The sequence below is a fragment of the Camelina sativa genome, chromosome 2 (genome assembly GCF_030686135.1).
Source record: "Camelina sativa cultivar CO46 ecotype springtype chromosome 2, ASM3068613v1".
Classification (NCBI taxonomy): Eukaryota; Viridiplantae; Streptophyta; class Magnoliopsida; order Brassicales; family Brassicaceae; genus Camelina; species Camelina sativa.
In genome coordinates, this window is record NC_141881.1 from 25,271,431 (window position 1) to 25,292,508 (window position 21,078).

The 21,078-nt window shown below is 33.1% G+C and overlaps 6 protein-coding genes across 7 annotated transcripts; 5 read left to right on the top strand and 1 right to left on the bottom strand.

Annotated features, from left to right (window-relative positions):
• The first annotated feature begins 25 nt into the window (after positions 1-25).
• Positions 26-654, top strand: LOC104732770 (uncharacterized). Its single transcript, XM_010452356.3, has one exon. The coding sequence runs from the start codon at positions 55-57 to the stop codon at positions 481-483; it is 429 nt and encodes a 142-aa protein (XP_010450658.1). The 5' UTR covers positions 26-54; the 3' UTR covers positions 484-654.
• Positions 655-1,669: 1,015 nt separating this feature from the next.
• On the top strand, positions 1,670-3,629 carry LOC104732780 (transcription factor MYB80). Its single transcript, XM_010452364.2, has 3 exons — positions 1,670-2,093; positions 2,213-2,342; positions 2,667-3,629. Exons 1-3 carry the CDS (start codon positions 1,961-1,963, stop codon positions 3,385-3,387), a joined length of 984 nt encoding a protein of 327 aa, XP_010450666.1. The 5' UTR covers positions 1,670-1,960; the 3' UTR covers positions 3,388-3,629.
• Positions 3,630-4,005: 376 nt separating this feature from the next.
• LOC104732801 (uncharacterized) lies at positions 4,006-5,283 on the top strand. The gene is made up of 2 exons (XM_010452386.3): positions 4,006-4,910; positions 4,978-5,283. Exon 1 carries the CDS (start codon positions 4,161-4,163, stop codon positions 4,860-4,862), a length of 702 nt encoding a protein of 233 aa, XP_010450688.2. The 5' UTR covers positions 4,006-4,160; the 3' UTR covers positions 4,863-4,910; positions 4,978-5,283.
• LOC104732790 (THO complex subunit 3) lies at positions 5,257-8,196 on the bottom strand. The gene is made up of 11 exons (XM_010452375.2): positions 7,652-8,196; positions 7,464-7,559; positions 7,123-7,252; positions 6,698-6,789; positions 6,512-6,580; positions 6,297-6,354; positions 6,107-6,206; positions 5,928-6,014; positions 5,773-5,851; positions 5,540-5,675; positions 5,257-5,439 (listed from the first exon to the last, which is right to left on the bottom strand). Exons 1-11 carry the CDS (start codon positions 7,712-7,714, stop codon positions 5,405-5,407), a joined length of 945 nt encoding a protein of 314 aa, XP_010450677.1. The 5' UTR covers positions 7,715-8,196; the 3' UTR covers positions 5,257-5,404.
• LOC104732810 (KH domain-containing protein At5g56140) lies at positions 7,965-11,198 on the top strand. The gene is made up of 7 exons (XM_010452397.3): positions 7,965-8,386; positions 8,931-9,016; positions 9,412-9,557; positions 9,983-10,096; positions 10,185-10,301; positions 10,393-10,536; positions 10,621-11,198. The coding sequence occupies exons 1-7, from the start codon at positions 8,199-8,201 to the stop codon at positions 10,768-10,770; spliced, it is 945 nt and encodes a 314-aa protein (XP_010450699.2). The 5' UTR covers positions 7,965-8,198; the 3' UTR covers positions 10,771-11,198.
• Positions 11,199-18,831: 7,633 nt separating this feature from the next.
• On the top strand, positions 18,832-20,771 carry LOC109124628 (ubiquitin-conjugating enzyme E2 30). 2 transcript variants are annotated; one of them, XM_010452412.3, is made up of 5 exons: positions 18,832-18,990; positions 19,564-19,649; positions 19,752-19,879; positions 19,959-20,063; positions 20,404-20,771. In XM_010452412.3, exons 2-5 carry the CDS (start codon positions 19,580-19,582, stop codon positions 20,545-20,547), a joined length of 447 nt encoding a protein of 148 aa, XP_010450714.1. In that variant the 5' UTR covers positions 18,832-18,990; positions 19,564-19,579; the 3' UTR covers positions 20,548-20,771. The 2 variants fall into 2 exon arrangements, with proteins under 2 accessions (XP_010450714.1, XP_087345488.1); XM_087489362.1 differs by having other exon boundaries at positions 18,906-19,079.
• The last annotated feature ends 307 nt before the right edge of the window (positions 20,772-21,078 follow it).

A 21,078-nucleotide genomic window follows, 5' to 3' on the forward strand; every position in this document is an offset into this window, starting at 1 on the left:
TTCTATATAGAGCCATGATACAAAACTCTCTCAGTTAAACTTCACATTAGTACTATGGAGAATCCTGAAGGAAGGAGAGATATAGCCATAACCGATGGAGTGAGGCCGACTAGTTCCTCGGTTGTGGAAGCAACGGTAGCAGCAGTGGCAGTGGTCGGGCCGCTCTTTGGTCTGATGAGTTTTAGCCTCGTAGCGACGGTAACTCTGTTTCTGATCGTTTCTCCACTGATGCTGATATTTGCTCCGGTTTTCGCTGGGACGGTGGCGATTCTTGTGGCGGCAATGGTTGGTGTTGGGGTGGCTGCAGCCTTATGGTTGGTGGGAATAGCCTCTCTGGTTTGTTGTGCGAAAGAGATTGGTGTTGGAACCGGAGTTGCTGAGAGGATGGTTGAGTCGGTGGTGAGAGAGTTAGGTTATGGTCGAAGTCGTTACCTCCGAGAGAAGTCAGATTCTTCTTCTTCTCGGGCTTACTCTTCTGACTAGTTCAAACTTGGAAAAGGCATCTTTCCTATTCATGGGAATTTCAAGTGAATAAAGAGAATCCTTAGAATGATATGGCTCTGATAAGAAAACAAAATTAAGTCGAATTTTTAGAGAGATACAATTTGTAAAATCCTCCCAAGAAAATTTTGTAATGCTATATCATTTTTTCTTTTTGAACTTCTAAGACAAGGCAAGTAACATAGCAAACAGATAAACAACACACAAAATAATAAGAAAGAGTGTTAAGTTTAATTGATATAATACTTTTTAAAAAGGTAAAATTACCATGTCTATCTGAACTGTTCTACTTATCCAAACCTACGTTATCCGGATTATATAAACACAAAAGATAATCAAATTGTATTATCCATATTTCTCGTTGAATTATCAAAAGTATAGTTTCGATCGAATATTACAAAAATTAAAATATACTATATGCTTGTAAAGTAAATTATCATTTATTAGAATCATATATTATCATTTATTTTTTATCATCTGATATCAATTGATTTCGAATTAGAAGTCAAATCTACAAAATTTATATATATATATATATATTCAAAAATCTGTTATTTACGTCTAATTCCATAAATTTATTTTATTTTATTTTGATGTCGGATTCACTTTTGAATATATTCATGTCTGTATTGTGGATAAGGTACGTACTACAAGATGTTACAACAAAAGCTGACATAAGTAGGTACCTAATTGTACTAGTACAAGATTCTGTGCTTTAGACGAACACTCACTAATGCACACGAACGCTCTCGCGATATTCTCCGTACTTCACGTAGACATTCCCTTAAAATAAATAAATAAATAAAAAGAATTATCATAACTTAGAAAATATAGATTCCTCAGAACTTCAATATGATTACATATATATATTTAAAAAAAAATCAATTTAATAGTGATGATCTAAACCCTAGTTTGTTATACAAATCGTCCTACCCATCACCAAAATGCTAAAGTTATAGTTTGCATAGATATAATATCAGAAGAATTAATTATGTATAATTAAAGTGTGAATTATATCAAGAATATAATTGATGGGTGAATATTCTGATAATGAAATGAATGTAAAAGGAGTTGACCAGGCGTTGAGTGGGTGACCTACCGGCCAAAGGGAATCACACGCTCTGTAGCGTTGAATTCTTTAAAGAGTTTAATCACTTCATGCACATTTGATGCTAATTTTTACTATGTTTTCATTTTTTGTTTAATTCAATTTTATTATATATATGCATACATTTCCTTTCTTCTTTTGCAATTTAAAACCCTTAATTACAAGAACAAGTTAAAAGAAATCAAAAGTTTGGCAGTTTTAAAATCTTTTGGGCAATCTTTGATTTATAAGCTTCTTCTTTTATTTTTATTTTTTTTCATTTCTTAATCGAAATTTTCTTTTTTTTTGTGTTGGTAAATTAACTAAAAGAGTAATCAAATCGATCGAGAGATAGAAATTAGAAAAGAAGAAATGGGTCGGATTCCATGTTGTGAAAAGGAGAATGTGAAGAGAGGACAATGGACTCCTGAAGAAGACAACAAATTGGCTTCTTATATTGCTCAACATGGTACTCGTAATTGGCGTCTCATTCCTAAGAATGCTGGTAATTTAGTTCTCTTATCATTTTTTTTAAATGATTTTATTTTAATCAAGTAATATTATTCTTATGTGATAATAATAATGTATATATAAATGGATCGACAAAAAATTGGTTTCTAATAGGGTTGCAAAGATGTGGGAAGAGCTGTAGGCTAAGATGGACGAACTATTTGCGTCCTGATTTGAAACACGGCCAGTTCTCTGAAGCTGAAGAACACATCATTGTCAAGTTTCACTCTGTTCTTGGTAACCGGTATGACTAGATCTGATTAACTAGGATTTAAATATTTTTCATTCGTTGGATTTTCTTGGAGTGATTTGATTTAGGTTTGGTGTATAAATTTACAGATGGACTGATAAATTCCCGAATTTATTTTTATAAGTTCTGAAAATATGATTCTGACTTACAAATGAGTATATATCTTTTTAACGACTTTGTCTATACGTTTCTTGATTCTCAAGAAAGGGAATAAGACCTTGTTTTCTATATACCCTATTTAACTATACGGATTTAAACTTTGAGAAGTTTAATTTTAATTTTAGACCTTGTTAATGTTTTTTATCGGGTATGGATCAGGTGGTCGTTGATAGCGGCGCAGCTTCCTGGTCGGACAGACAACGATGTGAAAAACTATTGGAACACGAAGCTGAAGAAGAAGTTGTCGGGAATGGGAATAGACCCGGTGACCCACAAGCCTTTCTCGCATCTGATGGCAGAGATCACCACTACACTAAATCCTCCTCAGGTTTCTCACCTAGCTGAAGCTGCCCTCGGTTGTTTCAAGGACGAGATGCTTCACTTGCTCACCAAGAAACGTGTTGACCTAAACCAAATCAACTTCTCAAACCCTAATCCTAATCCTAACAACTTTAACCAGATTGCTGCTGATAACGAAGCTGGTAAGATAAAAATGGATGGTTTAGAGGCTGGTAATGGAATAATGAAGCTATGGGAGATGGGCAACGGATTCTCCTATGGATCGTCTTCGTCATCTTTTGGGAATGAAGAAAGGAATGATGGATCGGCGTCTCCTGCGATAGCAGCATGGAGAGGTCACGGAGGAATACGCACGGCCGTGGCTGAAACCGCGGCAGCGGAGGAAGAGGAGGAAAGAAGGAAGCTGAAGGGAGAAGTGGTTGATCAAGAGGAGATTGGATCTCAAGGAGGACGAGGTGATGGAATGATGATGATGAGGAGCCATCATCATCATCAACAACAACAACATCAACATGTGTTTAATGTGGATAATGTCTTGTGGGATTTACAAGCTGATGATATCATCAATCATATGGTTTGATTCTTATTTCGTTCAACGTTCGTTTTTTCTTATAAAGATTTCTTGTTTGGTTTTTCATTATTTTGGATCGCATTTGGTAGTTAAACATTTGGTCATGATTAATTAGGTGTTTTCTGTTTTTTACTTTTCTTTTTTCTTTTCTTTGAGAGATTAATAAGTTTTGCTTTGTAAAGCATTTAATAATGAAGAAATGTAAATAAATACCATAATATTCATGTCGGACTATACAAAGTTACAAACCTTTTAATGTTGGCTTGGTAGTATATTAGACTACGAAAACTAAAAAATGTCACTTCCAAATTCCAATATTTCTCTAAAGATTAAATTAAAAATTGCTATACAATTTTATGTGGAGGAAACAAAGGAATCATAGAGCAAAAGCTATAGAACCAGAACATCGACTTTGGGCCTACTTAACCTTTCAAGCACATTGCAAATCATTAAGCCCATTAATGGCCCAAGATTGTACACGTTGGAAAAGAAAATATAGCCGTTACAGTGAGAAAAGGTCGCGCCTACTACATTATCTTCGCAGCAGTAACAAATCAACATAACGTAAAAAAGAAAACAATCCGACCGTTGTACACATATAGCCGTTAAACAAACAACAATTTAAATACCTGAAAAATCATAATTTCATAGAAAAAGAAATCTTACTAAAAAAGAACAACAAACTCAAGTCTCCTCTGCAATTTTTATTCATTTCTCAATCTCTTCTCTCATATTACTTTCCATTTCCGATCTCTGTTTCTTCATAAAGTATCAATACTCTAATGGCCGGAACTAAAGATTCTCATGTAGTGGAGATTCCGGTAGACGAAGAGCATAAAGAAAAACAGCAACAACAGTTGGTTACGGTTTCGAATCCGGGGTTGGGGATACTCAAGGTGATTCAGCAGCATCCGTTGTCTGAGATCTCAGAGAGTCCAGGACACTTGTTGCTTTTGAAGCTATGGCAAAGAGAAGAAGATCTGTTCTGTCGTCGTGTCCTTCTTAAAGAATCAAGACTAGAGTCAATCAAAAGAGAGATCTTTCAGCTCTGTTGTTTCTTCCTCATCTTCCACGGGTTCTTCTTCACTCTCGTCTACTCTGCTTCTTGTTCTGATGACGATGACTTGATGAGAAGAGACGCGGTCTGCAAGAAATGGTGGATACCTTCTGCAGTGTCACTAGCCACTTCGTTGGTTCTTGTGTTTCTTGTTCAGGCTAAGCTGTTTGTGTTTTGGAAAGTTTACAGAGGAGTTCATAGGGAGAGGAATGATAACAGAACGCTTACACGGTGTGTTTTGGAGTTGAGGATGAAAGGTTCGAGCTTCGATTTGTCAAAGGAGCCAATGAGTGGGAAGAGGATGAAGAGCTCAAGCGTTGAGATCAAGTGGAAACCTGTTACTTGGTTCTCTCAGTATTTGATCACCATTCTTCTTCTTTGCTTTTCAGGATTGTTCTTCCCGGTCTCAAAGTTCATCCTCTGCTGATTTTGACAGATCAGCCAAACTCTCTAATAATTATTTGTTTTTTTTTCGGTAAGCAAATTTTGTGTTCTTTGTTCTTGAATCCAAATCTGGACTCTCAGTGATAAATATGTGTCAGGATTCTGCATTTTTCTTCAACCTCCATCGTGGGGATGAAGCTTTTGGTCCGATCTTAGCAAAAGCTTGTCACTGGCCTCTGCATCATCAGCTTTGAGAGAGTTGCTGTCAAATCTTCCAGAGTTGAGAATACTCCCGGGTCCAAGAACAATCTGTAACTTTTAGCGCTTTACACATAGAGAATAGATGTAACTCGGAACCAGAATTCTGATCAATGATTATTAAGTTCAATTCGTCGTTAATAATAAAGAACACATCTTGTATATTGCCATTTTTGCAGTGAATAAAATGCCAGTGTTATAGAAAATCACAACTGCAAACTCTTCGTGTAATTATTTGATACTGTCAAGACATTAGTAGTGTACACAAAGCACAAAACATTTTTCCGATACAACAAAGGTCAAGCAGTTCAAGATGCAGTTCTGTTCCTATGTGCTGTCAAAACCAAATATCCGGAAAACACCTGCAAAGAGATCCAAAAAGAGCTTGTTGTTAATGCTATTGTTCAATTTCTGCAACGAAGTTGTAAGAGTTATGTGTTGTTGCTAACAATGAAGAAGTACCTTCATCAGTATTATACTTGGGATTCTTGTCATCACCTGCGTATGCTAGTAAATTGTATTTGGGATTCCACTCAACGCTATTCATGGCAGCACGACATGGAATCTGATGCACTGTCCGCCCGGTTTGGACATTAGCCTGTTTGGAAGTTAGAGGTCAGATATGAGGCACTAATCTCATATTGAGGAAAGTAGATAGTAATTAGCAGTGTTTAAGTCGGGACTATATAACTTACAATATCTATGAATAAATCTTCACTGGCTGAAGCAATATACTCTCCTGAATAGTTGAAGCTTATTGTCCTGACAGGCCACCTGCGAGGAGAGAAACTTCTTAACATGTAACAGAAACTAAGTCTTTTTTATATGTAAATTTCAGGCTGGGACTCACTCAAGCTTGGTAAATGTTCTTAAGCAAAGCATGTCTGAGATATCCCAAAGGCTGACTAAAGAATCCGCACTTCCGACAGCAAAATATCTGTAAAGAGAAGGAAACCGGAATAATAAAATTTAACTCGTGTCTTAGAGGGTAAGACATTGAATGTAAACATACTGTATAGTGTATATTACCTTCCCTTAGGATCAATTGCAATGCAATAACACCCGGCTGTGTGGGCTGTGAGAGTGTCAAGTGGTTTAAGAGATGGATATGAAAGAACTTCAACAGTGCCTGGTCAAAAGAACATACAAACAGAAGTTTCCAATAAGATCATTTTCTGAAGTTCAACAATAAGGAAAGAACAGAATCCAAAATCCTTACCAAGTCCAGTAGTCAAGAAGAAAAAATCTCCTGGCATGTTCCAAGCAATCTCATTTACCTGTTACAAGAAGACGAAACCAGAGAATTGCTAACTTTAAAAACTAAGGGGATTATTATTACATAAACAAGAAAGTTAGGTGAAATATAACCGCATGAGCTAGAAATAGCAGACAGGGAAGAGGAAAAAGAAAGCCATGAGTCTGAGCTTTCATTACCTCATAATTGAATTTTCGCCTGTGTAAAGGTTTAAACTTACGGACATCCAGAATTGTAAGCTCATCATCCTACATTGGGCAGTAAGAGAAATATCAACCACAGATAAAGTAGATCCATCAAGCATTGCGTAAAAAAGTCCAGCAATGAACAATTCAATTGTAAAGACATGGGGATGGAGATAATACCCTATTACCAACAGCAACATGTGTCCCATCAGGTTTGTAGGTAATATTTATATTCTCTCCACTAAGTTCTGCCTGCTGTGTACATTTTCCACCTGTATAACTCGAAGAAGTCATATCTCAAGCAATTTTTCTTTGACAGTAAAACACACCATAGTAGCCACATATCACAAACCTGATTAAATAGCTCTATAATGAAATCTGGCTAACTAACAAGTTTATAATTCTTATAAATTTTTCTATCTAATCCTATTCTCACCAATCAATAATTTCCGAGATATAACTCAAGAGCAAAAGCCAAGATTCCAAGAAGTGTCTGTGAATGACACAAAGCTAGTCCCATAAAGAAAATAAAGAAACTAAGCTACAGCCTATTACAATTCTCAGATAACAAAGCTAATCCATTAAGAGAATACACAATAACTTACTGCGAGCATCCCAGAGACGAACACTTTTATCCCCAGAGGCAGTAGCAACAAGATCTGAATGTTTAGGATCCCAACATAGCTGATCAACACTATCAGTATGCCCCTTTAATTCAAGGTCCTTAGCTTTACTCTGTATATATATTTATCCAACACATCAACATAGATAATCAAAATTACAAAAGAGTACATAAACTCAAAACTTAACAATGACAAAGACACAATAATCGAACATAAAAAAACTCAATGACTAAACAAGTCTTGTCTGAATCAAAACTACAAATACTTCTCCATCTATTAATCATCATCGCAAGCACAAAAGGAAAAAGAGAAATTATAATTACATGACCGTGAGGTTCGATGTTCCAAATACGAGCAGTTTGATCAACAGAACCCGAAGCAAGCTTTGTTCCGTTAGAATTCCAAGCTACAGAATGTACCTTCAAATCCCCAAACAAAACAAAATCCCCCAAAATTAGGGTTTTGAGATTTTACAGCAAATTATAATGAAGATTTCGAAATTAAATCAAACCTTCTTCTTGTGACCTTGATATTCTCTGCTATGTAAGCTCTTAAACGGAATCGTCTCCTCCATATTTTTATTTTTTCCCAGCTTCTCTTCTTCTTCTTCCACTTACCCTCTTCTTCAACCTTCGCGTCTCTCTCACTGGGAATGAGAGAATCAGAGCTTCGCTTCCCGCAACGCAGCGTTTTGTTATTTCGGTACAGATTTATTGAAACCGTATTTAAATAAACCGGGACTGGTTTAAGAAAACCTTCTAGATGGTTAAGAGGCTTCTGAAAGAAACTAACAAGAGCGGTAAAACTGCGAAAGTGTGTAAAATATGAATGAAAGAAAAGAAAAAAAAAGGTGAAAAAAGAAAAAAACAGCTAAGCAAACGAGTAATCATTTTTTTTGGGGGAGAGATAGTACCTAACAACAACACACAGTCTCTCTATAAATCCACCGACGTTATAGAGAGACAAGACAACAGCTTTTAGTTCTGACCTGACTCCGCCGCTTCTTCATCTTCTTCTTATCTCTCCCTATTTGCTCTTCTGATTCTTTGTCTTTAAAGATGATGATGATGTCGTCGCTTGGTGGTGGTGGTGGTGGAGGAGGAGGAAGTGGTGGTGGTGGTGGTGGCGGCGGAGGGAGATTTATCAATTATTCTTCGTCTCTTTCTGTTCCTCCTTCTGCTCCTCACTCTCCTAATTACTCTGGTGGTCTCCGATCACAGTCTTCTGTCTTCGTTGAGCAAGAGAAGTAATTGAATCTCACTTTTTTGTTTTTTCTTTGTTTTTTTGAGTTTCATATTGTTTGGTGGTTTTATGATTAGCTGATGTATCTGATGAAGTTTGTTGATCTTTGTTTTGACTATTTTGGTTTTTTTAGATCTTATATAGTTTTTTTTTGATGAATCTGGATATTTCTCTGTTTTGTTTTCTTCTGATTCTATCTAGTTAGGATCTATGTTTCGATTCTGATTCATTTGATTGAATCTCAATAGCTTGGATCATCTTCTTAGCTCATATTTGCATCAATCCGGTTCACCTTTTCTTTAAAGCATCAGTCTTTTTTGTGTTGTGAGATCTTGTAGCTCGTTGGTTGTGTTCGTTCTGTTATTGTTGATTTGTATTCTTGATTGACTAGATCCATTTCAATAAAAGAATGGATTTTTGAATCTGGTTTGTAATGGATTTAACGTTTTTGTATTGGTTTCTTAACTGAGTGGGATCTGCTTGTAAGTTTACTGTGTCTTTGAGGCTTTACTAATTTGTATACTATGCACATGTTTCTGTGTTGGCAGGTATCTTTCAGAGTTACTTGCAGAGCGTCATAAGCTTATTCCGTTCTTGCCTGTTCTTCCACACGCATATCGGCTACTGAACCAAGGTGAGCGTTGCTGTTTGTTGTTGTTGTTTATTATCTGTATTTTCTGCTCATATAATATTCATTCCTTGCTTCAGAACTATGAAGCTCTCATACAGTTGATGAACACTTAACGTTTCTGCTAATAGAGAGACAGTTAGAATTAATATAACAAAGTAGTTGAATAACCCCCAAGTGTGTCTAATCTTACAATCTACAGAGAGACTAATGTTAGTACTAGAACACGAAATTTACTAATTCTGTATTTCTTATACTGACTTCTGTCATTTTATTTAACTAGAGTGAGAGCAAGAAATTAATCTTTGCTAACACAATTGACTATGCTGTCTTGCTGACTCATTTGTTGACTAATTCTAACTGGTGCGTCTTACTCTTGGAAATTGACATTTTTGAAACAGAAATTTTGCGTGTAACCACACTGTTGGAGAATGCCTCAGTTTTAAGTCAGAGTGGGCTTGACCACCATAACCCTCTGGCTTCTGGAGGGATATTTCAGAACGCAAGAGCTGACCTGAACGGATGGGCATCACAGTTTCCATCAGAAGTATGACTACTAACCATTAACATAACTCTTAATTTTTGTCTAATTCAATACTACTGCAATAGAATCTTTATTGACTTTAGTTATGCTGACATAACAATATTTGACTGCTTCTAGTCGTAGTTAATCATTACAGGTAGCCTAGGCTAACACACTAATTAAATACTCCATGATCCTCACGACCAGAATTGAAATGATGTTGTGATTGCTATAGTTTTCTTGTTTATATGTGATCACTCTATACATATTATTAGGATATGTCAGCTACAGGTTGCAATGCCTTGATACAGTTGCCTTTTTCCATTGCATGAAGTTTCACGGAAAGAAGTTTCATTATTTTGTTGCTCTTGATGCTGCAGCTAGATATGTCAATGGCTTATGCTTGAAATTTGATTTTGCTTCTAATTGTTTGGTTTTATCATTTGTAGAGATCTGTTCCATCGTCTCCGGGACCAAATTGGCTTCACTCACCAGATAGTTCATCCGGTCTCATTGCCAAGCGAACAATCAGGGTCGATATTCCAGTCGACAGTTATCCGAATGTAAGAATTATATATCATCTCTACTTTGATATTATTGTGTATATATACTATCTGGTCGGAATATAACAGTAAGTTTTCGATATGACAGTTCAACTTTGTCGGTCGTCTTCTTGGTCCTAGAGGAAACTCCCTGAAGCGAGTTGAAGCAAGTACTGATTGCCGTGTTCTGATAAGAGGAAGAGGCAGTATAAAAGATCCAATCAAGGTATTCTATTATGTAAATTTACAACTTCATTTTTATCTTCATTCGGTCATTCCAATGTTTGTTAAACGCTTTAATATTTTTCTTCTTGTAGGAGGAAATGATGAGAGGCAAACCAGGATACGAGCACCTAAATGAACCACTTCATATCTTAGTCGAAGCAGAATTGCCGATTGAGATAGTGGATGCACGTCTCATGCAAGCTCGTGAAATACTCGACGATCTTCTTACTCCTATGGTTTGTTTCATCAGCTCTCGAGCTCCCTTTCTCACCTGAAACAATTTAAATGGACGGTCCTAATTACTTTGGTTTGTGTTATAGGAGGAAACTCATGATCTTTACAAGAAACAGCAGCTGCGAGAGCTAGCATTGCTCAATGGAACTCTTCGTGACGAAGGATCTCCAATGTCTGGTTCTGTTTCTCCTTACAATAGCCTCGGTATGAAGAGAGCCAAGACAAGAGAAGCGTAAGAACAATCAAATTAAAGATCTTTGTCGTGATCATAAAAGGAATATGAAACCGATGCAATTCGACACAAAAAAAAGGCCATATACCACTCTTGATGACACGGTACTATCTCTCTTGTCCCCTGGGGATAGAATTGTTGTATATATGAATTATGAATGTGTTTGTCTGTCTATTTATCATTGTCCCGGAGAGAGAGATCAGATGACAAAATTTCTAAGGAGGTGATGAGTCTCTGTCTCTCTCCGAGACTTTGGATTTGTTTTTGTTTTATGTTTTTTCTTGTTTGTTGGAAAGTTGGGATTCCAAGAGATTTCTTTTATAAGCTTTTATTTTTTTTTTTTTTTTAGCATAAAGAAAACATTAAATCATGATGGTTTGTGTCTGGTAATTCGTAATGATAGTAATCATAATATGTTTTTGGATACATAAACGTCAAAGTAAAGCTTGTTTCAATATAATGTGTGTGAATTGTGTAAAGCAATGCTGTTCTCAAGTATTTTTCACATGTTTATTACTGAAGTCGACATTCTCTGTTACATGTCAACTCTGTTTTCATAATCGACAGGCTACTCGATTAGTCAGTTAATTTAGTCGGCAGAATATATTTTTCAAGTAAATCGGTTGGACTGTCTACCAATATTTCATTCGGTTTACTGATGAACCGTTTAGTTCAACAGTCTGTGCGTGGTCGCAATGCCAAAAGAAACTGGGAGCTATGAGATCGTAAAAAAAAAATAGACTAGATACAACAGTTGATAATTGTTAAACCTTCAAACCCTAGTTTCTTGTGATGCAAGGTAGCTTATTTTGCCATTTTTGATTTACCATGTACGACTGACTATTCAAAATTTGTTATGTACTGTTCCCTTTTTAATAGAATGAAAATAAAACATTTGAAATTTCTAAACCAATTTAGATGTTAACATCTCACATATGATAATTTAACCTTCACAAACTCAAGTATATTAATATGCTGATACACACATAACACATTTGCCATAGTAATATGTAAAGTGTCGATTACAACAAACTTAATTCTTGTTCATTTTGACGGTGAGACTTGGCGAACTTGTCGAACTTGTCTACTTCTTGGTTCACTTGACGGTGAGAGAAAAAAAAATGTCAAATCTACGTGATACCGTGAACATAGTCTTTCCCGTTAAGGTAAAAGTAACATATCCAATTGGGGAAAAGGGCCATTTCATACCCGTACACACTCCGAAAATGCGAATTGCTACTTGTACAAATAAGGAGGGCCAAAACGACGAAAAAAATTATGGAAATCCTCACTGCCGCGGGTCGAACCCAGGTACTCAAATACAGACAGCATAGAACTTAACCAACTGATCCCACAACAATCCTCAGTAATAACACACAACTTTATCTTTATAAACCTATAAGGTATCTAAGTCCCAATTAAATGAATTTGAATTGGGGGAAAAATAAAAATCCTATGATTCTTCTTCTTCTCTCAAATATAACTGATAAATTTATAAATGAGAATTAAATATAAATTTATAAATTAAATATAACTGAGAATATATTTATAAATTAAATTTATAAATTAGATTAAATGAAATTATAAATTATAAATTTATATCTAATTCTCAGTTCTAAATTATAAATTTAATATAAATTAAATATAACAGAGAATATAAAGATAAATTTGTATAACTGTTAAATTTATAAATTTAAAATTTATAACTGAGAATTAAATATAAATTTATAAATTAAATATAACTGAGAATATATTTATATTTAAATTAAATTAATTTATATTTAAAAATTAAATGAAATATTTATAAACCTTAAACTTTAAACATTTCATTTAACTGATAATTTATAAATTTATAAATATATTCTCAGTTATACTTAATTTATAAATTTCTATTTAATTCTCAGTTATAAATTATAAATTTATAATTTAAATATAAATTTATAAATTTATCAGTTATATTTGATAGAAGAAGAACCCTAGGATTTTTATTTTTTCCCCAATTCAAATTCATTTAATTGGGACTTAGATACTTATAGGTTTATAAAGATAAAGTTGTGTGTTATTACCGAGGATTGTTGTTGGATCAGTTGGTTAAGTGCTATGCTGTCTGTATCTGAGTACCTGGTTTTGACCTGCGGCAGTGGGGATTTCCACAATTTTTTTCGATTTCGATGGATGCTACCTTAGGTTTATATTAATAAGTTTGTATGTTTCTTTTGAGAATTGTTGTGGGATAAACTGGTTAAGTCATATGCTAAATACGGAAGAGGTTGTGGGTTCGAACCTCTAGTGTGTGGTTATTTCACAATTTTTTTTCGAAGAAAACAAAACGACGTCGTTTTTGCATTTTACGTGGATTCTGAGTCAGCATCTCTAACGGTTGACTTAATTCCGTTAACGTGAACTGTGAAATTGGCTCAATTTTGTGAGTATAGATATGAAATTTGAAATGTCTTAGGGTACATATATAAATTGGCACTCCTTATTTGTACAGGTAGCAATTCGCACTTTCCGAGTGTGTACGGGTATGAAATGGCCCTTTTCCCTATCCAATTGTTGTATAATAGAATATATTAATTAATTTAAATTTATTTGATAATCATAAAAAAAAATTTAACAAATCAATTTAAATGTCATTAACATTTTTTACATTTTTATTTATTCAAATCATACAATATCAAAATATATAAATTATTTAAATATAATCATATATACATTATACATATCTCTTAAAATAATTTGTTTTTGATTGTTCAACTTTTATAATAATTTTTATTAGTATTTTTGAGCATTTGAGGTAATAAAATATTACTAATAAAAAAATAAAATTTTACTATGTGAATTAAATATATAATTTAAGTTTTTCATGTAAACTAACACATAGCCTAAAGTATTTAATAATTTAAAACTAAACTAATTTGAAAGTAAAAAATATATATATTTCCTATAAAATCATGTGAAGTGCAATCAAAGTTTTAAAATACATTTTTTTATATATTCCCGTTAGTTTAAGATATATTGCTAGGTTTAGTTATAATTTTTAATCCTTGTGATAAAAGATAGATAGAAAAGAAAAAATCAATTTGTTTTTTCTATAGAGAATCTTTAAAGTATTTGAATTAAATTAAAAATAGTGATTTTTATACAATTATATGTTAAATTCAAAACTGAATATAATGATTATTATTCTAATATAAATGTATTACAATTTTGTTGGATGTAACTGAGAGTTAAAAAAAATTGATTTGATAATTATATTACAATTTTTTATTGGGGCATTCTCAAAAATGCCTATTTTTTCATATCCCTTTTTAAAAATACCCTTTCATGTTGACCATTTTTAAAACTACCCCTCTTTATATACAAAATGACCAAATTACCCTTTTTTGAGTGACAGCAAGAATGTACAGTCATCAAAATCGAAAATATTTTCCCGCCAAAATCGAAAATTTTTCCCGAAAAAATTATCTTTTCCCGCCAAAAAAAAATTTTCCCGCCAAAATCGAAAATTTTTCCCGCCAAAAATATTGAAATTTATACATTTTAAAAACATTGTAAACGCTTTTAAAAATCTTTTAAAAGTGTTTACAAGGTTTTTAAAAAGTTTTTAAACACATTGTAAACGCTTTTAAAAACCTTGTAAATGCTTTTAAAAACATTGTAAATGCTTTTAAAAAGCTTATAAATGCTTTTAAAAGGTTTTTCAACACCTTATAAACGCTTTTAAAGCATTTACAAGGTGTTTAAAAACCTTTTAAAAATCTTATAAAAACTTTTACAAGGTTTTTAAAATTATTGTAAAAGCGTTTACAAGGTGTTTAAAAACCTTTTAAAAATCTTTTTAATAACTATTTGAAAACTTTTTAAAAACCTTTTAAAAACCTTTTAAAAACCTTTTAAAAATCTTGTAAAAGCGTTTACAAGTTGTTTAAAAAACCTTTTAAAACTCTTTAAAAAATCTTGTAAAAGCCTTTACAAGGTGTTTATAAGGTAGAAACCTTATAAAACCTTTTAAAAACCTTGTAAATTTTTTTTGGCGGGAAAAATTTTGGCGGGAAATTTTTTTTGTCGAAATTTTTAACAAAATTTTTTTGACAAAAAAAATTTTTGGCGGGAAAATTTTTTCGAAAAATTTTTGGCGGGAAAATATGTCGGAAATTTTTTGGCCGAAAAAATTTGTTTTTCTTTTTATTGAATAAAATAATTTTCATCTAAGGGTAAAATGGTCATTAAAAATTAAAAGAGAGCAAAAATAAAAATGGCCAGAAAAGAGGGTATTTTTGAAAAGGGGTATATCTAAAGGGGCGTTTTTAACAAATTCTCTTTTTTATTTCCCCTGAATTTAAGTTATATTGCTAGGTTTAGTTTTAATTATTCATCCTTGTAGTAAAAGCTAGAAAGAAAACAAATACAAATTGGTTTTTTATATAGCAAAATCCTTAAAGTACATATTTGAATTAAATTTAAAAATACTGATTTTTATATAATTATATGTTGAATCATAAACTAAATATAATGATGAGTATTCTAAAATATATTTATTACAATTTTGTTGGAGGTAAGGGAGAGGTAGGAAAAATTGATTTGATAATTATATTACAAAAAATTATTTCATGAGAACATTTCAAATTTTAAAAATAAAATAAATATACATGAATTTGTAAGAACTAATCAAACATCTAAAGTAAAGAATTAAGATGTTTTCTTTAGCTTGATTCCCTTATTATAAGATGGTTATAACCAAAATATTATTATGGTCATCAAAATTTTTTTATACCTATTAGAATACATATGTATTTTAAATCAAAATAATATAAGAAAATAACGAAGAAAAGAAGAAGTACATAAAACAAAGTAAAATATATTGTAAACTTTTAATTGGGGTTTTTCAACCTATGCAAGAACTAGGCCTGGGCAATAAACCGAACCCGAGGAACCGACCCAAACTCGACCCGAAAATACCCGACCCGAAAATACCCGAACCCGACCCAAACTGATTTTGTATAAATAACCAATCGGTTTTTGTTTTCAAATAACCACAGGTATCTGGTATTACCCGAACCGAACCCGAGAACCCGTGAGTATCTATTTATACCCGAACACATTTATACAAGATATCACTATATCACATATGAAGATTTATACAACATCAGTTTCAAACATATATATTTAGCTAGTGAACCGAATGTAATGTTGGGTATTTATACAACATCAATTTATCATTATCAGTTTCATTTGTTTAAGATTTTAAGTCATGCTTTTCTTTGTTGGGATGTTTATTTTGCGAGACATGGTATGTGTTTGAATTGTTTTTCGAGACATGGTATGCTCAGTTTCATTTGTTTTGCGAGACATGGTATGCTCAGTTTCATTTAGTTCATTGTTTCTTATTATAAAAAAACAAAGAAAATATTTTCTAACAATCTCCCAAAAGAAAACCGTTTTCCTCTCTCCCAAACGACTTCCCACCGATCGAAGACACCTTCCCTTATCAATCGTTTTGGCCGGCGTCGGTCTCTCCGACGACATCGGTCTCTCCGACGACGTCGGCCACCGTCGTTCTCTCTGATTTTTTTTATTTTACCCTTACAAATTTCTAGTTTGTATTGATATCATGGCAAGTTGAATGTTTCACATATATGCCTTTTGCCATATCATGTTGGTGATGATCAAAGTTATCCATCTAACGGCCCCATATTATACTTGGAACTTGTCTTTGTTTCAGTTCACGATTTAGTTGGCTTATCAATTCAATCTGTTTTCACCGATGGTTTTGACATCTCCATCACACCAATGTTTTTCGCCTTGTGCTATGTCGATTCGTTTGAATCGTAAAGTATCTTTTAATACAAAATTTGTTTCCGGTGGTCTCATCCCCTGGCGTCATCTCCGGTTTGTAACCGATGAATCTACTCCTGACTTATGGTTTGGAGAAGTCATTTGGGTATTCGATCCGAGAATCACGAAGGATTTTTTTACGATTGAAGGAATTGGCTTATGTGATAACTTCCTCATTCTAAGAAGGCGAGTCGATGATGGTGATGTTCACGCTGTCCTCCGATCGGTTTCTACAGTTTTTATGGAAAAAGAATTCATGGCCACTAAGCAACAACGATGGAGAGGGCGTTGCAAAAGACATGATCTAAAACCAGTTCAAGCAACATATCAATGTACTCTTTTAATCAAAATGATGCAGGAAGCATTTGGGAGTTTCATCTATAAGATGTTAGCCTTTTACAAGTATATGAAGAGGGGACTTAACAGATTATGTATGTTGCCAGTAAGGCTTCCGTTTGGAAAGCATGGTCACTTCCACTTCTTCATCGAAATTGTGTTCAATTTCCTTTGTTTGGTTCAATGGTTGTATTTGAGGTTTTGTATATCATGTATCTTGTAACACATTTCTAATTTAATATAATTGATTTGCCGTTAAAAAAAAAACAAATAAAATATTTAGGATTTGGGATATGGTGGAAGAAGATGTGAGAATGGTTATTTATAAGATAAAAAGTGATGGAAGTTACATTTTTAAAATAATTAAATTAGAAGAGTTACAATTATAATTAATAGTAGAGAATTTGTTAAAAATGCCCCTTTTGATATACCTCTTTTCAAAAATACCCTCTTTTCTGGCCATTTTTATTTATGCCCTCTTTTAATTTTAATTGACCATTTTACCCTTATATGAAAATTATTTTATTCAATAAAAAGAAAAACAAAATTTTCCCGCCAAAAAATTTTCGACATATTTTCCCGCCAAAAATTTTTCAAAAAAAACTTCCCGCCAAAAATTTTTTTGTCAAAAAACTTTTGATAAAAAATTTCGAAAAAAAAATTTTCCCGCCAAAATTTTTCCCGCCAAAAAAAATTTACAAGGTTTTTAAAAGGTTTTATAAGGTTTCTAACTTATAAAAGCCTTATAAACACCTTGTAAAGGCTTTTACAAGATTTTTTAAAGAGTTTTAAAAGGTTTTTTAAACAACTTGTAAACGCTTTTACAAGATTTTTAAAAGGTTTTTAAAAGGTTTTAAAAGGTTTTTAAAAGGTTTTCAAATGGTTTTTAAAAAGATTTTTAAAAGGTTTTTAAACACCTTCTAAACCCTTTTACAATGTTTTTAAAAACCTTGTAAAAGTTTTTATAAAATTTTTAAAAGGTTTTTAAACACCTTTTTTAAATGCTTTTAAAAAGTTTTTAAAAGCGTTTACAAGGTGTTTAAAAACCTTTTAAAGCATTTACAAGCTTTTTAAAAGCATTTACAAGGTTTTTAAAAGCGTTTACAATGTGTTTAAAAACTTTTTAAAAACCTTGTAAACGCTTTTAAAAGTTTTTTAAAAGCATTTACAAGGTTTTTAAAAGGTATAAATTTCAATATTTTTGGCGGGAAAATTTTTCGATTTTGGCGGGAAAATTTTTTTTTTTTGGCGGGAAAAAATAATTTTTTTCGGGAAAAATTTTCGATTTTGGCGGGAAAAAAAATTTTGGCGGGAAATTTTTTTGGCGGGAAAATATTTTCGATTTTGATGACTGTACATTCTTGCTGTCACTCAAAAAGGGTAATTTGGTCATTTTGTATATAAAGAGGGGTAATTTTAAAAATGGTCAACATGAAGGGGTATTTTTAAAAAGAGATATGGAAAAAGGGGCATTTTTGAGAATGCCCCTTAATAGTATGTTTAAATGAAAATAAATGGAGGAGAAAAAGTCTATTCACAATTTATGTAATTTCAGTTGCAATTTAGTAGTAAATAATGAATTTATAGTATGCATTAATGTATATGATTAAATATGTTGTTTAATTAAAATAAATATTAAATTTATAAAAATTAAATGAAAATCAACCAATAAAGAGAGACCAAAACTTATTTATAGTATGCATTAATGTATATGATTAAATGTGTTGTTTAATTAAAATAAATATTAAATTTATGAAAATTAAATGAAAATCAATCAATAAGGAGATACCAAAACCTTACTTTTTACTTTCTCTTTTCATCTTTTTTTCTTTTAATCTATGTTTCCTAAAATATTGGGCCTTTTAAAGGCCCATAAGATAAGAATCTAGCTAAAGGCTACGTGGCAAAGCTTCACCGCTCGAATGAGGGAATCTATTTAAGCCGTATCAATGCCCTTCCTTCATCATCATCCATCTTCAAAACAACCCCTTGAGATTTCCGAAGATCACAATCTCCAAAAACCCTAGATCAACAACCTAAACACAAAAAGGTAGGTCAAATCAAAAATAATTACCTCCCGAAAACTCTCGAATTCGATTTGATTCATCATCATCATCATCATCATCGTCTCTCTTTAGGGTTTACCCAGAATCCTGATCTCTCTGTTTGTTTTACCTTAGCGTCGATCCATGTTATGTTCTTCGTGTTGATTTTCTAGAATCTTCTCGTACCTTCTTATGAAGATTTAACCCTTTTTTAGTCTGATCCGTGATTTTGCTTGATCCTGTTTCTGAAATTGTTTGATGATTTGTCACTCTCTGTTTGATCGGATCATCGGAATCAGTACATCTTTGATCGGGTTTTGTTAGTTTGAATTAGGATTGCATTATCCGTATCACCGTATGGTTTTGGAGAACTTTTCTAGTTTACTTCTTCATGCAGTGTATCATCATACTTGAACGAGTCTTTAATTCGTATAAAGTCTCTTCCTTTAGGATTAGCTTTGTTCTTGCTCCTTATGCTATTACTGATTCTTTTATGTGTAGTGATTTTTGCATCTGTATACATGTAGAAGTTTGGTGATTTATTTACTGAATCTGAGTTATTTTTTTTTTTTAAGCAGCAGCAAGGACTTTTCAATGGCTTCCAAAAGAATTAACAAGGAGCTTAGGGACTTGCAAAGGGACCCTCCTGTTTCATGCAGTGCTGGTGAGTGATTTAATCTGTGGTTTTGATGTAGCACTAACTGTTTCAGGATAATGAATGGTATGAGTTGTTTTTGATCTCTAATGAATTGGTGATGTTATTTAGGTCCTATGGGAGATGATATGTTCCACTGGCAAGCAACTATCATGGGTCCAACAGATAGCCCTTTCACCGGAGGTGTTTTCCTTGTTTCCATTCACTTCCCACCAGATTACCCCTTCAAGCCACCAAAGGTAAAAACTTGTTATGTTTGTTTGTTTGTTGTGGCTTAGAAGCAAGTGTTCAATCAAGTAATCGAGTGTTTAATTGTAGGTGTCCTTCCGTACCAAGGTTTATCACCCAAATATCAACAGTAATGGAAGTATCTGTCTTGATATTCTGAAAGAACAGTGGAGCCCTGCACTTACCATATCCAAGGTGATCAATTTGTTTCTCTTTCATACTTTCATTTAGTCTGTTTTCCGCAACATCTTCTCGTGCTCATGTCTTAGTTATGGTCATGTCTTTATGCATTCTCTCTGGTGTGATTATCTGCTTTGACCAATCTGTCTTTCCATTTTTTATATGAACAAACAATAACCCAATCCGTTGGGCATAGTCAATGCCTAAGCTCTTGGGTCCTGGCTGTGAATCTGTGACATGATGTGTGGATTTTCATTATATATTAAATAGGGTCATTAGCGAGTTGGTTGAATATACTTTTGCTTTAATTTGCATATAAGCTAAAGAACTAAAGTTGGTTTGCATTTTTCCACAGGTTCTTCTGTCAATCTGCTCACTGCTGACGGATCCAAACCCTGATGATCCTCTGGTTCCGGAAATAGCTCACATCTACAAGACAGACCGAGTCAAGTACGAGGCCACTGCCAGATCCTGGACCCAGAAGTATGCAATGGGATGATAACTAGCAATAAGACCCACACCAGTACATTGCGCATTAAAACCGTAGAAATAAGAGAAAAAAAAAAAACTGAGTTTGGCTTTTTCTATATTATAATTTGGCTACTTTTTGCTTATTGGTTTTTTATCGTTAAGCCGTGTGTTTGGTGTGTACATGAGCTTGATTATGCCTTATTTGAAACATTTGAAATCTTGCAATGCTATATAAATTGGCTATTATGATTAGTCCCTTGCTACTGTTATACACACAAGTTTATGGATGACTAAAAAAAGTGCGCATAATACTGATAGTGAAATGAGATTGGTCCAACACCTTTTGGTGATCTTAACAGGTCTTAACGGTGTAAGATTCCTATTGGCTCTCTCTCTCTCTCTCTCTCTAATTGTTTGTTCAACTAGAAAAGTCTAGAGACTTGGTAGAATAACAACTGAGTATGACTTGTTCCATTGGTACGGTTTTCTCTTCTTTTTTCTACTTATTGAGAATTTGGAACAAGTTAATAAGATGATTTATTATTTTAATATTTTATGC